This window comes from Tachypleus tridentatus, unplaced genomic scaffold, assembly GCF_004210375.1.
Source record: "Tachypleus tridentatus isolate NWPU-2018 unplaced genomic scaffold, ASM421037v1 Hic_cluster_2, whole genome shotgun sequence".
Lineage (NCBI taxonomy): Eukaryota > Metazoa > Arthropoda > Merostomata > Xiphosura > Limulidae > Tachypleus > Tachypleus tridentatus.
The window spans coordinates 66,471,608-66,488,062 of record NW_027467782.1 but is presented as its reverse complement, the minus strand read 5'-3'; the positions used below and the strand labels follow the sequence as shown (position 1 = coordinate 66,488,062).

At 38.8% G+C, this 16,455-nt stretch overlaps 1 protein-coding gene across 1 annotated transcript in view; it reads left to right on the top strand.

Moving 5' to 3' along the window:
- Nucleotides 1-12,699, top strand: part of LOC143242372 (uncharacterized) — a 97,537-nt gene extending 84,838 nt beyond the window's left edge. The window contains exon 8 of the mRNA XM_076485728.1: nt 12,656-12,699. Within this exon, the coding sequence (XP_076341843.1) occupies nt 12,656-12,699 (44 nt within the window). The remainder of the gene's footprint in view (nt 1-12,655) is intronic.
- The last annotated feature ends 3,756 nt before the right edge of the window (nt 12,700-16,455 follow it).

Below are 16,455 nucleotides of genomic sequence, written 5' to 3'. Positions count from 1 at the left end.
ACACTCTTCGACTTCCGTGCTAAGAATGATCATCGTTCCAAGTTTGACTGTGTGGGTATTTGGGTATTGATGTTGTTAAATACCCAGGAGGGTCAGGTACATTTGACCTCTTCCTCCCTCCCGAACGATTATAGCGTCTGTCTTTAGGGTTTTTTTTTTTTTTTTTTTTAAAGCTTTGGGCCAGAGTAAAAGTATAACATCATACTCAGGTCCATTTCAGGGCTCAGTCCATGCATGGACGAACAAGGAGTTTTTTTTTTTTTCTCCATTTAATTTTTTTTTTTTTTTTGTATTTTCATATATATATATATTTTTTTGTATTTTTCTCCTTTTCTCGATTGAGAGAATGCTACTACTACTTGTAGTAACACAAACACACAGAAAAGAAAGTAATAATAATTATTATTATTCAATACTTGAATAATAATTCAAAAAAGAGAAGAAAATAAAAATAATAATAATGATTAAAAAAAGAAAATAATAATTATAAAAATAAAAGAAACAAGGACTAAGTGTCTAGTGCATTGTGGCCAGCTTGTGTTACATTTCTTAAATATATGTTAAAGGGAGAGGTATTTAGTACCATTTACATCATGTACGTGATATCTGTCGAGATCACACATTAAGTCATTTTGTGCCAATTCTTATTGAAATATTTTAGAGAATTATGCAAGAGTCTTTCAGCTATTGTATCTATGTTTGCATACTTGTGCATGAATGTGGTTGAGGTGCTACGTGGTACTTTGTATGCTGAAGTTAGTACAGAATTTTGTATACGTTGAAGTTTCTGTACATGTGTGGGTGCTATGTTAATCCAGGCAGGTGATGCATATTCTATTGTTGGTCTAATGTACGTTTTGTAGATTTTAAGTATGTTGTCTGGTGATGTTCCTTGGATTTTACCTGAAAGACTTCTTGCATAGTTTGCTCTTTTCCAGATTCGTGTCAGTACATTTTTAATATGTGGTAGCCACGTTAATTTTGAGTCATAGGTTAGACCTAGAAATTTAGCAGAAGTAGCAGTCAGTAAAAGTGATCCATTCATATAGAGTTTTGGTGGATCTTTTTTCAGCTTATTCAGTCTGCTGAATACTATGACTTGGGTTTTTGGAATATTAATTTTGATTCTGTATTTCTGGCAGTATTCTTCGATGTTATTTAGGACTGGTTGTAGGTTCGTTGCTGCTATTGACGGAGTGGGGCACTTTTCCAGACTGCTACATCGTCAGCGAACTGTGATGCATAACCTAAATTTAGGTCCGACAGAGGCATATTACTCACGTACATGATAAATAATATAGGGCTAACAACCCCTCCCTGCGGGACTCCTGCTTCGGGTGAAAAGGACCCTGAGTGGGCCCCATTTACATTTACTTTACACATTCTGTTATCCAGGAAGTTGGACAGCCAGCGAATAGTTTCCTGGGGTAATGCCATTTCAAGCAATCTATGTCTTAAGCCGTTATGCCACACTGTGTCAAATGCTTTCTCAATGTCGAGAAAGCAAGCTACAGTGCATTCTTTTTTTGTTGAAGCTGTCGGTAATTGATTCTGTAAGTCGAATCAGGTGGTCTGTAGTTTGGCGGTTTTTTCGAAATCCGTTTTGAATTTCTGGTAATTTTGAATTTTCTTCTAAGTAAACTGACAGACGATTACTAATTATCCTCTCTAATACTTTGCCAATACAACTGGTTAAGCTAATCGGGCGGTAGTTGTTTGGTTTATTCGCTGACTTTCCTTCTTTCTGGAACATTAATACTATTGCTTCCTTCCAAGAAACGGGGATATATCCAGCTGATAGTGAGAGATTAAATAGCGCTGTTAGGTGTTCATATAATCTCTGAGTGCCTTGTTTTAGGAGGATAGCTTGAATACCATCTTCTCCAGGAGCTTTGTTTTTTGTGTTTTTAATAGCAGTTACTACTTCTGTAACAGTGATATGTTTTACCAGTTGATGAGTGCTCCAGTCTTTTGTTTTTTCTTGGTGTGTAATATTGTTGACTGGAAATTTAGGTGTAAAATGCTTCTGTTTTGGTCAATAAAGTTTGTGACTGTATTATAAAAGTATCTGTTCATGTCTGGTTCATGATGTGTTTTGAACGTGTTTTCTAGGTGTTTTTAAATATCTCGGCTTTTTTCTGTGTTAGTGTATGCTGTTTCTCCATCCAGTTCCAGTGGTGGATATACTGTGTTTGTTGTTCCTGTGTTTGTAAATCTTTTCAAATGTGTCCAGAATTGTTTAGGATCAGTTTTATGATTTAGATCGGAACAGAAGGTGTCCCAGTTTTCTTGTTTCTGTTATCGTTCCAAGGCGCTTTTTGTTTATCTTTTCAAACTTTGCGCTTTCCGTTCGAGAGAGCTTCTCATTGGTCGTGCTCCACCAATCATTGTACAGGACGCAGAGTCGAGACGCCATTGGACAAAGAGTTGTGATTCTCAATCCTAGTTTGCACCACTTTTGGTTTCTGAAGCAACTTTGGATTGTAATACTCAAACAAAACGGTATAGCAATACGTTACCAATATTCGAATGAAATATAATTCTTACTGATGGTACTTTCTTATCGTCTGAAAGATATGTGTAAGAATCTTTATTTTATTTTTATTTATATTTTAATTTTATTTTACATAGTTATTCTGCTGGGACATATTTCCTTTCGAGAAGTACATGTACATTTTGTCCAGTCCACCAAGTAACCTCGTGAATATCTAGATGGAAGTTGTTTTCGGTAAAAATAAATAATAATATGATCCAACACATTTCTTTGATGGTTCTTAGTTAGTTCTCAATAAATGTTTTCAGTTTCTATGATCACAGTTTTGCTGTTCAACGTTAAGCGACGAGGAGCTTTCCGAGAGGGCCGCGCTAAGATTATATAGTGTTACCGATAGTGGTTGTTTTCGTTTTTGAGCTGTTCGAGCAGAGATTATTCTTTAATATTTCTACATTTACGCCATGTCTGGAAGAGGAAAAGGTGGCAAGGGTCTCGGTAAAGGTGGAGCAAAACGTCATCGTAAGGTTCTCAGAGACAATATCCAGGGTATCACGAAGCCAGCCATCAGACGTCTAGCTCGCAGAGGCGGTGTAAAGCGCATCTCTGGTCTCATCTACGAAGAAACCCGAGGTGTTTTGAAAGTTTTCTTGGAAAACGTAATCCGTGATGCTGTTACCTACACGGAGCACGCCAAAAGAAAGACTGTGACCGCCATGGATGTAGTGTATGCTCTGAAACGACAGGGTCGCACTCTGTACGGATTCGGAGGTTAAATATTCACTTTATAACAAAAAAACGGCCCTTTTCAGGGCCACCACCTCTAATGAAGAGATACCACATTTTCGTACTTCTTATAATTCTCTCAAGTACTCGTACAAGTACACAAATTGCTTACTAGCTAACTCCTTTTCACACAATACGATTTCTACCTCCCTCACTCGGAAACGTTATATATATATATCTGTTAAGTTAAGGATAAACATTATGCTTTGCAAGTTAACTTTAGTGAAATAACTTATGTTATAAGAACTGGTAGTGCGTAATTAGGAATTGTTTGGTTAGTGTTCATTTCCAAGTTTACTCTGTGTGCATGTTACTTTATACATCATTTAGAGAAACAGGTAGATAAAATATGTTAGGGGTAAATCCGTTATCTTATTAATAGAAATAACACTCGCCAATGAAGAAGCGTTACGCTTATTGAGTACACATACACTTAGAGAGACGAATGAATGTCTTGCTCAATTGTTAATTTCTATTCAAAAGATGAAACTTGCAAGCTTATTAGATACCACTCTAAAGTTTTCTATCTCCGAAAAATGTGTGTAAACATAGACTCTACAATAAAATATTCCTTAATTAATGATGTCAGAAAGGTCGACGAAGCCAAGAACACTGCGTTTCAAAACTGCATCGTTATTTCTATATATATAAATATTATATATATTAATCAACCTTCAGAGGAAGTATAAAAAGAAATAAATTAACGATTCAAGGCATCTTATTGAAATCGAATATGTGTTATATGATTGTATCGACGAACACTAGTTTCGTTTCTCATTTGTCACGAACTCTCACCAGTTTGCTTTCAAACTGGCTTAGGGTGGCCTGTAATCGTTTTGCTGTTTGAATATTCTTTGTAATGCACTGTTTACGATAATAAGGATCGAAAACAATTTCTGAATAAGGAATAGAAACTACTTTTCTGTGTTGTTCGGGAGAATTTCTTTGTAGCGTGGAACAAGCTTCTGCACTTAGCACTACCCAACATGAAATGAAATGACGACGTGTTAGAGACTGCCTCGTTTCTAACGTGATATTCCGATGATATAATGCTCTCTTACAAATACTCTACTTTCATTTGAGGGTGTGTGATATAGATATTCGATGTGAAATGTTTTGTTTACTTGAAACACTCTATGATGTGACTTGAGAAACGATTAGAAAAACTTCTGTATCCTAAAGAAGCTTCTCATTCGCACTGGTGCACGATTTTATGGTAAAAAATGCCACCATTGACGAATCGTGGATAGACCTATCTATAGAAGAAAGATCGAACTTTCGTTTAGTAGACCTTAGGAAAAATTTTGGAAATTCGAAACTTCTCAAAAGGAACCCAGAATTGTGTGAACAAACACAGCCGGATGATACGTTCAGACGCGAGAAATGGCGACCCCAGCTGACTTCTCTCAGTTAGATGAAGCTCTCAATTACGGCCGCTCTCTCTTTACTTAAGGTCTTCACGTGCTTGTGCTCGTATTTTTCAACCGAGTAGAAAGATTAATAAATAAAAAAGCTTTAAAAAAATGGCTGATGCGACGGCGCCTACCACGGCTCCTTCTCCTAAGAAGGTGAGCAAACAAAAGCGAAAAAACCGAGAACGGCACCCGTACATCCTAAGGTATCCGAAATGGTAATCACTGCCATTACTTCTCTCAAAGAACGCGGAGGTTCTTCTCTCCAGGCTATCAAAAGTACATTGCTGCCAACTATAAACTCGACGTGGAGCGGATGAACCCTTTATCAAGAAGTATCTTCGATCAGCAGTGAATAGTGGCATTCTCACACAGACTAAAGGAAAAGGAGCTACGGGTTCCTTCAAGCTGAGTGCTCAAAAGAGCAAAGAGAAGGTGGTGAAAAACCAAAGAAGAAAGAAGGAACGACTGCAAAGAAAAGTAAAGCCCCGAGTAAGCCCAAGAAAGTAGCTGAGAAGAAAGCAAAGACAGCTGCTAAAAAACCCAAGGCAAAGGCAAAACCAAAGAAAGTGGCGAAGCCAGCAAAGAAACCTGCAGCCAGTAAACCGAAAGCCCCAAGAGGCCAAAGCCGCCCCTAAAAGGCTGCTTCAAGAAGGTGGCAGGAAAGAAATAAGTAAGCTGCTTCTTTTCCAATTTTGTGTGATATCACAAAATCAACGGCCCTTTTCAGGGCCACCATCTCCTGATAAAGAGTTTGCCATATAAGTCGTTACAGAAAAACAAACAAAACACTCATTCCGCTCGTAACAACACTTGTTATATCGAGCGAGTGAAATGGTAAAAAATTTCTTAAAAACGTTTCATGCTCAGATTTGTAGTCTAACGAACGTTCGAGAAAAGAAAGTAATGTAGTGCGACTTTATTTATTTCTTCCCCTGTGCTGTTATAGATATGCTCGTTTTCAAATTATACTTAATGATTCGTAACTTTAGTTTAATTTCAATTAGTACTGCATTTAATTACATTTTAGTTTTAATCACAATTGGTCGAAGGAAAATAACTCGGGGCTCCTTCATTAATTAACTCTTTCGCAACAGTATTATACTACTAGCCACCCATATAAATTGTATGCCTCCTTACTAGTTAGTGAAGTGTACTGAGCCTTTCACAAATGTAATGGAGAAATCTATTCCGTATGCACATGCATATACGGCTGAATAGTGTGCCTTACTATTAGATTTACTAGTTATTAATAACTAATATGATTTATGCTCCTTAATAGAGGCCCCCAGTGGCACAGTGGTATGTCTGCGGACTTACACACTAAAACCGGGTTTCGATACCCGTGGTGGGCAGAGCACAGATAGCCCATTGAGTAGCTTTGTGCTTAATTCTAAACAAACCTTCTGAGAGACAATTTCTCTGTTGCTCTGTCCCTCAGACACTATTTCGTTTTCTCCCAAGCGCATGGATATTAAACATGTAATGGATGTCACTCTAAATGAAATAACTATTTCCGTGTATCGATTAACCCTCTGTCATTCTATCTTTTTTGCTTTCTTAAATAATGAGTAGCTGTCGTTTTCTTGTTATTATCATAATTATCTTGTACCATTCGGTGACGACATGTATTGGCTGGGTGTGTATACGTTCGTTCGTCTGTCTTCATTCACTTAACTACAAACGAAAAATACTCACTGAGAGCATAGAGGTGGGAATGGAACAAAACTCTCTAATAATGTGTGTATTTCTACTCGCACGTTATAAGCATGGTTATAGAGAAAGCATGCTTGAACTGTTAATAGTGAAATAGATTCGATGTGACTTTCTCCTTTTCAAGATGTGGTGGCCCTGAAAAGGGCCGTTTGAATGAAAAGAGAAGAAGAACACATTACTTTGAACTGGTGTACTTAGTCACAGCCTTGGTCCCTTCGGAGACGGCGTGTTTGGCCAATTCTCCAGGTAAAAGCAGACGCACTGCAGTTTGGATCTCCCGGCTCGTGATAGTTGATCGCTTGTTGTAGTGAGCCAGACGAGAAGCTTCGGCAGCAATTCTCTCGAAAATGTCGTTCACGAAGCTATTCATGATAGACATAGCTTTGCTGGAGATTCCAGTATCGGGATGGACCTGCTTGAGAACCTTGTAAATGTAAATACTGAAGCTCTCCTTCCTCCTCTTCTTTCGCTTTTCTTGTCTCCAGCTCGTACGGCTTTCTGGGCCTTTCCGGCCTTCTTCACAGCTTTTCCAGACGCTTGTTGTGGAGGCATGTTGAAAAATAAACTTGGGCTAAACTAAACTAAACTAAACTAACGTGGCAGGGGTTCAGTTTAGAGAGAGAGAAATCCGAAGAGTTCTCTCTCCAACTGGGGTGTTCAGGAACTTTGTAGTTCCTCTTCGTCCCCTTACGTGAGAAATGTTTTAAAATATCCATGGAGTTTTACTTTATTTTAACATTTCAAAAAATATTTGTGAGTGAGAGGAAGGACGGGAAAACTGGACGAAAGCAGCGAAAGTGAAGTGAGCCAGACTTTGGCTCGAGGGATGGAGAACCCTAGCGGCTGGCGAATTGGTTTTTAAAATTTACTGTAATTGATTAGATACCCTTGACTGGGTAAACGGCCCTTTCAGAATGAGGCTGGGACCTACAGGTCCGATGCCAGAGATTTTGCTGTGGGGAAACGGAGTACCCTGAGAAAAATTTTCACACTGGGCGCCGAATAGTCTACCCAGACCGTGCCCGGAAGTAGCTGGGAAAAAAAAAAAAAAAAAAACAATACAAAATTAATAATAAAAAAAAAAAAAACTAAAAAAAAACAAAAACTGATGAACTACGTTGATGGTGTACGTGAAAACTGTTAGCTGCAGTCTTGTAGATCGGGTGGCAACTTCATCATGAACTTGTTTCCACACTTGAAGCCCATTGGTGCAACTGAGAAACGTGGCCTTGGTGGTGGAACTACTGGCTGTTCTTCGGTGAGTTGTTCTTCGCTGGTCTGTGATGCTTTGTTTCTTCTCGAGATTTTGGTTTGAGTTTTCTGCGTGGAGGTAGATTGTTTTCAGTTTGTGCTGTCGCGTCGATGGTTATCTTCGTAATGGTTTGAGTCTGGCTGGTCGTTGAGTTCTGTGGAACTGGGATAGAAGTCTGGCAGGAACTGTCCTTTTTCTTTCTTGAACTACTGCAACTTGGCGTGTTGCCAACAATGGGTGTTGTCTTCTTCTGAGTCGGGTTGTCTGAATCCGTCTTCGTGTTTCTTCTAATACGGTCTGGAATCGGCGGTATTTTGGTATTTTCCTGTTGGAAGATTTCCGTTGGTTGTTTACGATATCTGGGTGCTTGGTTTGAACCATTCTTGAGTGGTCGTCGATGTGGGCGTTCGGCTCTAAAATGAAATATATGATAGCAGCCATCTCGTAAAATACAGTCGGCACTGTACTTCGATGTTGTCACTATCTTCATGAAGTGTGTGGGATGATTACTGTTCTTAGAATAAATTCGATGAACTGCGTATACCTTGGCTTGTATTTGGGGTTCTATGGTTTGTCTAATTTCTTCTGGTTGAATTGATGGGTCGACGCCCTGAGGAATACAGAATAAAGATTGACTGGACTTTCGTTGGGGAACAACTTACTTTAAATTCAGTGTTCCATGGCTGGCACAGATAGTTTGGTCTGCAGTAGTGGCTGGTTGGATGAGGATTCCTCCCCGGCGTAAAATACGGGTCCTGGACGGTTCGATGGTTGCCCCAGGCTTGGCTCTGGCGATCAACGTGGCGACTTGGTACGGCGTGAGGTTCGGCGGTAAGCCGTCGACGATTACAGGCGGCACTAACGGCCTGACTGGCGAGGATTTCGTTCTATTCAGGAATAGCATATTGGCACGTCTGACTTGCTCGGTGACTAGCTCAGGTCTCTCGAAAACCCCTAAACCTAAACTTGGGCAAAACTAACTAAACTAAACTAACGTGGCAGGGGTTTGAGTTTAGAGAGAGAAATCCGAAGAGTTCTCTCTCCAACTGGGAGTGTTCAGGAACTTTATAGTTCCTCTTCGTCCCTGTGGATTGTTATTAGGATTAAGTGGTGTTTTTTTTTTTTTTATTATTATTTTAATAAATTAATTATCGTTATTATTCTTGACTTTTTGGGTGGGGAATGTCTCACTAAATGGTCTTTTGGGTGGAGGCAAAGGTAGCAGTGGAAAGAAGGAAAGGTCGGGACCTGTCTCGAAAAGAAAAAGTTGGGTAGATGTGAACATGAATGTAATTCATTCAAGTTCAGATCAAATCAAACAGTCCGATTCTGGTCGGGCAAAAAGGTTGCCTGGGCTGGGATCTAGAAATCCAATGCCTGAAGATTTTGATGTGGGGAAACGGGGAGTACCCGAGAAACCCACTTTCACACGACAGGCGCCGAAAGTTTTGCCTGTCGTGTGCCCTGTACCTGAAAAAAAAAGGAATTCATGTTAATAATATAGTTTTTATGTATTTAGACTCTTTGTTGAGTGGATTGTGATTCTTGAAATATGTTGTATGGTGATATGTATTTTGTTGGTGCACTTGATAATTTGTGTAGTGATGCCGTTAGTTTGTTTCTGTTTTCTGCTTTTCGATAATATTTCATAGAAAGTTCTGTTATTCTATCTCTTATAGTTGGTAAATTACTAATTTGGTGTAGATAATTTGTTGGTGTAAAAGATGGTAAACTGAATGCGGATTTTAATATTTTGTTTTGTTGCACTTGGATTTTTTGGAGTGTGTTGTTTGACATGTTGTATGTTACTTGACATCCGTACTCTATTAGTGGACGGATGTGTTTCCTTATATTTGTATATAATGGTGTTCGGTGCGCATTTTGATTGTTTACCAGTTATAGTCTTTAGATATGAAATCCTTTTTCTTATTGATGAGTGTATATTGTTTATGTGTTTTTCCATGTTAGTTTTGTGTGTCGAAAGTGACGCCAAGGAATGTGATGTTTTTGCTCATGTTAATGGTTGTGTTTCCAAGTGATAGATTTATTTTTCTAGATTTTTCTTTGCTTCTTTAGTTTTCTATAGAAGGTGATTGCTTGTGTTTTTGTCGGATTTAACACGACCCTCCACTTGTTGCTCCATGTTGTGACGTTGTTTAGTGATTCTTGTACGCGAGACATGGCCATTACTCGGTTTCTGGAGGTGCTCCAGATTGCGATGTCATCTGCGTATTGTGAATTGTGTGTGTATGTTAGATTTGGAAAAGGTATGTCACTGACGAAAATTATGTAAAGAAGTGGAGAGAGGACTGATCCTTGGGGCACTCCTGCCGTTATATTAAATAATTTGGATATGGTTTTATTGACTTTTACTTGTGCTGTTCTATTGGTTAAAAAAATTTGAAATCCATTTGACTATCGTAGGATTTATTTGTAGGTGGTTTAGTTTGTATATGATGGCATTGTGCCAAACGCTGTCGAATGCTTTTTTGACATCTAGGAATACCCGATGGTTACTTGATTGTTGTTGTAAGCTTTGTATATTGATTCGGTGAGTCGTGTGAGGTGATCTGTTGTTTGTCTATTTTTCTGGAGGCATTTTGAGATTCTGGAAGGATGTTGTTTGATTCGCAAAATGGAGGAGACGGTTGGAGATAATTCTCTCCATCAGTTTGCCAAGGCAGCTTAACAGACTGATGGGGCGGAAATTATCTGGATTTGTTCTGTTAGTTTGTTTCTTGGGGATCGTTGTTATAATGGCTTTTTTCCATGTGTCAGGGTAATACCCTGTCGCTAATGAAATGTTCATGATGTTTGTGAGGTGTTGTAGTAGGAGAGTGGAACTTTTTTTGAGAATAATATTTGGTATTTGGTCATGTCCGGGGGAAGTGTTCTTCAAGTTTTTTATATTAATCTTTAGTTCGGTTATGGTTATTTTTCTATTGATTGAATTTGAGTATGCTTCTAGTGTCTCTCCGGGAAATCCTGGTGAGAATGAAGCTTGGTTTGCATTTATGTAGTTGTTGACATGGTGTTGGTGTTGTGTGTCTAGGAAATCTACTGAGTTTAAATCGCTAAAAGCGGATTGTAATAGTCAGCTAATAAGTCAGCTTTCTCTTCGTCCGTCCTTGCGATTTTATTGTTGTGTGTGATGTGTTGTAACATGTGATTTGTGTTTTTTGTCTGACGCAATACTCTTGAATTTTCCAGAATTCTTTTGGGTTTTTCTTGGTTTTTCTAAGTTCTTGCAGAAGTTATACCAATTGTTTTCTCTGACTTTTTTTAATTTCTTGTTTAATTTTGTATTTGTTCTATTGATTTCTGTTTTAATGTGTGGATCACGTGTGATGTAGTGTATATCGTCGTAATTGTCTGCGTTTGATTATTAGTGCGTGAATTTCTGGTGTTAGAGTCCATTGAATAAGTGATTGTTTTCTTTTGATTTAGGAATTGTGTTTTTTGTGGCTTTCTTTATGGCTTCTGTAATTTGATCAACATATTTGTCTAGTTCTGTTTTGTTGTTTACATGTTCGATTGGGTGGGGTAGGTATGAGTCCAGAGGCATTAAAAGTGAGTCAGTCTGTTTCAGTGTAGGTGTATGCGGAAGGAGTCACGTACGCCACAGCCGAGTGGCGCGGATGAATCATACATGATACAGGAAGTGGTCACTGGTGATTTCATCATGCACTTTAAAAGTTAGATATTCTATTACTTATGTCCTTGGGAGCGATGATGAAAATCGAGTACATCATATGAGCCGTTAGCGGCTGAGAAGTGTGTAGGTGTATTGTCATTAATTAAGTGCATTTTATTGCTAGAAATAAAATTTTTTTGCAGGATCCTCTGCAGTGTGTCTCTGTACACCCCTTAATTCTGTGTGCGGTGAATTAAAGTCTCAATAATAATTGGTTTGGGTTTACGATTAACACATTTTGAAGGAAGTTAATGTCGATATTTTTGGTTGGTGAGCAATATATGGCTAGAATCGGAATAGTTAGCCAGTTGTTAAAGTGTATGTTACAAAAAATGGTCTCATTAATGTCAGATTTAAATGAATCTTCTATCGAGATTAGATGCGATATTTTTGTACTAAAGTAAGTTATTATACCTCTGTTGTTTTCTGAGTGAGGTATGTTGTGTGAGATGAATCCGGGGATTGTGGTGTTTTGTTTCTCTGTGCAAAGTGTTTCTGAAATGATGATTATATTTGGCGTTTATATGTTTGTTTATGTTGTATATTTCTAACCTTTTGTCTTTAAGATTTCCTTGGCAGTTGATGTGTAAGATTTTAATGTGTTGTATCATTGTGTTGTTTTATTTCCCTCGCGTGAATTTTTGGGTGAAAGATGGTGTGGTTTCAGGTGAGGGAGGTGAAAATAGTGACTTACAAGGCTGCAAACAGCCTTGAGTGACTCGTGCCTCGATTCGAATGAGGGAGATCACTCAATTCTATCAGCATTGCTAGCAAGTTTGTGGTGAAATCTGTTGGGTTAAATGCTTGTGTTGTTTTGGGGCGTGTTACGTCCGCGTAAAGTTTGTGTTGGTTGAGGTTGAGCGTGTTTGATTTGCGTAGTCAGTTGGAGTTGGTAGTAAAGGTTGCTTTGCGTTGTTCTTTTGGTAGCCGTGGGTTTGATTATTGATGTTTCGTGGTTTTGAAAAGGAATCTGTTACGTATTTGGGTGTATTTGGGGCAGCCTTTGTAACTGGCTGCGTAGAGAGACTGAAACAGTTGGCGCATCTAACTTGGTTACGCTCGTTGGGACACTGAGCGACCCTCGTCCTAAACTTGGGCAAAATTCAGTCAGCGTTTAAATTGCACTACCCGGGATTGAAAAAGTGTAATAGCATTTTTGGTTTGCGAATTCGATAGCTGTCGCGAGAGCGCGGCCGTCACAGGCGACTCAATATATCTCGTTCCAATCTACAAAGTTGATAAAACTAAGTGAGTGAACAGTGTAAATACATAAAACTATGTTATTAACATGAATTCTTTTTCAGGTACTGGAACACCACGACAGACAAAACGGCACCTGTCATTGTGAGTGGGATTTTCTCGAAGTACTCCGTTCCCCATCAAAATCTTCAGGCATTGGATTTCTAGATCCCAGCCCAGGCAACCTTTTTTGCCAGACCCAGAATCGGGTTGTTTGATTTGATCTGAACTTGAATGAATTACATTCATGTTCACATCTACCCAACTTTTTTCTTTTCGAGACAGGTCCCGACCTTTCCTTCTTTCCACTGCCACCTTTGGCCTCCACCCAAAAGACCATTTAGTGAGACATTCCCCACCCAAAAGTCAAGAATAATAACGATAATTAATTTATTAAAATAATAATAATAATAAAACCACCACTTAATCCTAATAACAATTTTCACGAAAGGACGAAGAGGAACTATAAAGTTCCTGAACACCCCAGTTGGAGAGAGAACTCTTCTGATTTCTCTCTCTCTAAACTGAACCCCTGCCACGTTAGTTTAGTTTAGTTTAGTTTTAGTTTTAGTTTTAGTGTAATAGTCACAATACGTATTCATTCCACATAGTGAGTACCGTGTTTTACTGTCTATTTTTTCGTTCTTAGTTTCAGAGAAAAACTAAGGGAAAATGTCTGGGCGAGGCAAGGTGGCAAAGTGAAGGCCAAGGCTAAAATCCTGTTCAAGCAGAGCTGGACTCCAGTTTCCAGTCGGGCGTATACATCGTCTCCTTCGAAAAGGAAACTATGCCGAGCGAGTAGGGAGCTGGAGCACCCGTCTACCTCGCTGCTGTCTTGGAGTACCTGGCTGCTGAAGTTTGGAGTTAGCAGGTAACGCTGCACGTGATAACAAGAAGACTAGGATCATTCCTCGTCACTCTGCAACTTGCCATTCGTAATGACGAAGAACTCAACAAGTTGCTACAGGGTGTTACTATCGCCCAGGGAGGCGTTCTGCCAAACATTCAGGCTGTCTTATTGCCCAAGAAGACCGAAAAGAAGTAAGTCGGTAAATATTAACAATATATCAAAACGGCCCTTTTCAGGGCCACCACCTCCTGATGGAGAGATAGTACAGTTCCTTCGCCATACATCTCGTGTTAATAATTTTCACAGAACACGCAACAAAAGGCGTGTCTCTTGTGTACGACAAACCTTATTATCCCATCTTCCATAATACATAAATAAATAAATAATCATAAAACAAAACGTTTTACTACGATTCATTATAGTACTTGCTATATAAGTAGATCGTCACAGTTAGGTTTTCTCTTATACCAGCATAACGATACGTTGTTGACAGTGTTCACTGTCGTAACCAGACTATGTTCGTCTTTCTAAGTAAGCTGAGTAGTATGTGTAGTTCGTAAGCTATTGCCATTTCTTTTCAATATTCTTAACCTGAAAGGAATGTACCTACCTTCATAGATGTCGTTACACGGAAGAGAAAAATGAAAACAAAACCAATACGTCATTTTCTGCAGCACAATAATATATTTCGAAGGAGAACAAGAAAACACACCAACTTCGTAATATGAAATTTTATACTTCTCTCCAGGCACATAACTAGATTAAATATCGAACATGCAGGAATTTTGAAAACTGTTTCATGCACGTCGAGTAAGTGTAATAATTTAAAAGGTTCCTTGATAAAGTAAAACGAAAGAAGACTTAACTCACAAACTTTCGTAAGAGAAAAGACGGCTGCTGCTAAACTACAACTCCTTGCATTTCTTACGTGCAAATTCAACTTGAAAGATGTATGTTACTAACATAGTACAAGTAGTCGTGATGTGTGCGAATGGCATACTCTTTGTTCAGGATGTGGTGGCCCTGAAAGGGCCGTTTGTTTATTGGCGAGGTAAGTTACAATACCTCTCTCTCTATTTAGGCTCGTTCCCCTCGAATTCTACGTGCGAGTTGGATGTCTTTCGGCATGATGGTCACTCTCTTTGCGTGAATGGCACACAGGTTAGTGTCTTCGAAGAGACCCACCAAGTACGCCTCACTGGCCTCCTGAAGAGCCATGACAGCAGAGCTCTGGAATCTAAGGTCAGTCTTGAAGTCCTGGGCAATTTCTCTCACCAGTCTCTGGAAGGTAATTTTCGAATGAGCAGCTCAGTTGACTTCTGGTATCGACGGATTTCACGGAGGGCTACTGTTCCTGGCCTGTAACGATGAGGTTTCTTTACACCTCCTGTTGCTGGAGCGCTCTTTCGGGCAGCTTTAGTGGCCAGTTGTTTTCTTGGTGCTTTTCCGCCCGTGGATTTTCTTTGCAGTTTGTTTCTGTGCGAGCCATAATTTCGTTTTGTCCGTGCTATATTACAAACGTACGTAGAACTACAATCCTACTACACTTTTCGACTTCCGTGCTAGAATGATCATCGTTCCAAGTTTGACTGTGTGGGTATTTGGGTATTGATGTTGTTAAATACCCAGGAGGGTCAGGTACATTTGACCTCTTCCTCCCTCCCGAACGATTATAGCGTCTGTCTTTAGGGTTTTTTTGTTTTTTTAAAGCTTTGGGCCAGAGTAAAAGTATAACATCATACTCAGGTCCATTTCAGGAACTCAGTCCATGCATGGACGAACAAGGAGTTTTTTTTTTTTTCTCCATTTAATTTTTTTTTTTTTTTGTATTTTCATATATATATATATTTTTTTGTTTTGTTTTCTCCTTTTTCTCGATTGAGAGAATGATACTACTACTTGTAGTAACACAAACACACAGAAAAGAAAAGTATTAATAATTATTATTATTCAATGCTTGAGATAATAATTCAAAAAGAGAAGAAAATAAAAATAATAATAATGATTAAAAAGAAAATAATAATTATAAAATAAATAAAAAGAAACAAGGACTAAGTGTCGAGCGTTGTGGCCAGCTTGTGTTACATTTCTTAAATATATGTTAAAGGGGAGGATATTTGGTACCATTTACATCATGTACGTGATATCTGTCGAGATCACACATTAAGTCATTTTGTGCCAATTCTTATTGAAATATTTTAGAGAATTATGCAAGAGTCTTTCAGCTATTGTATCTATGTTTGCATACTTGTGCATGAAGTGTGGTTGAGGTGCTAAATGGTACTTTGTATGTTGAAGTTAGTACAGAATTTTGTATATGTTGAAGTTTCTGTACATGTGTGGGTGCTATGTTAATCCAAGCAGGTGATGCATATTCCTATTGCTGGTCTAATGTACGTTTTGTAGATTTTAAGTATGTTGTCTGGTGATGTTCCTTAGTTTTACCTGAAAGACTTCTTGCATAGTTTGCCCTTTCCAGATTCGTGTCAGTACATTTTTAATACGTTGGTAGCCACGTTAATTTTGAGTCATAGGTTAGACCTAGAAATTTAGCAGAAGTAGCAGTCAGTAAAGTGATCCATTCATATAGAGTTTGGTGGATCTTTTTTCAGCTTATTCAGTCTGCTGAATACTATGACTTGGGTTTTGGAATATTAATTTTGATTCTGTATTTCTGGCGGTATTCTTCGATGTTATTTAGGACTGGTTGTAGGTTCGTTGCTGCTATTGACGGGTGGGGGCACTTTCCAGACTGCTACATCGTCAGCGAACTGTGATGCATAACCTAAATTTAGGTCCGACAGAGGCATATTACTCACATTACATGATAAATAATATAGGGCTAACAACCCCTCCCTGCGGGACTCCTGCTTCGGGTGAAAAGGACCCTGAGTGGGCCCCATTTACATTTACTTTACATTCTGTTATCCAGGAAGTTGGACAGCCAGCGAATAGTTTCCTGGGGTAATGCCATTTCAAGCAATCTATGTCTTAAGCCGTTGCATGTAGTCAATA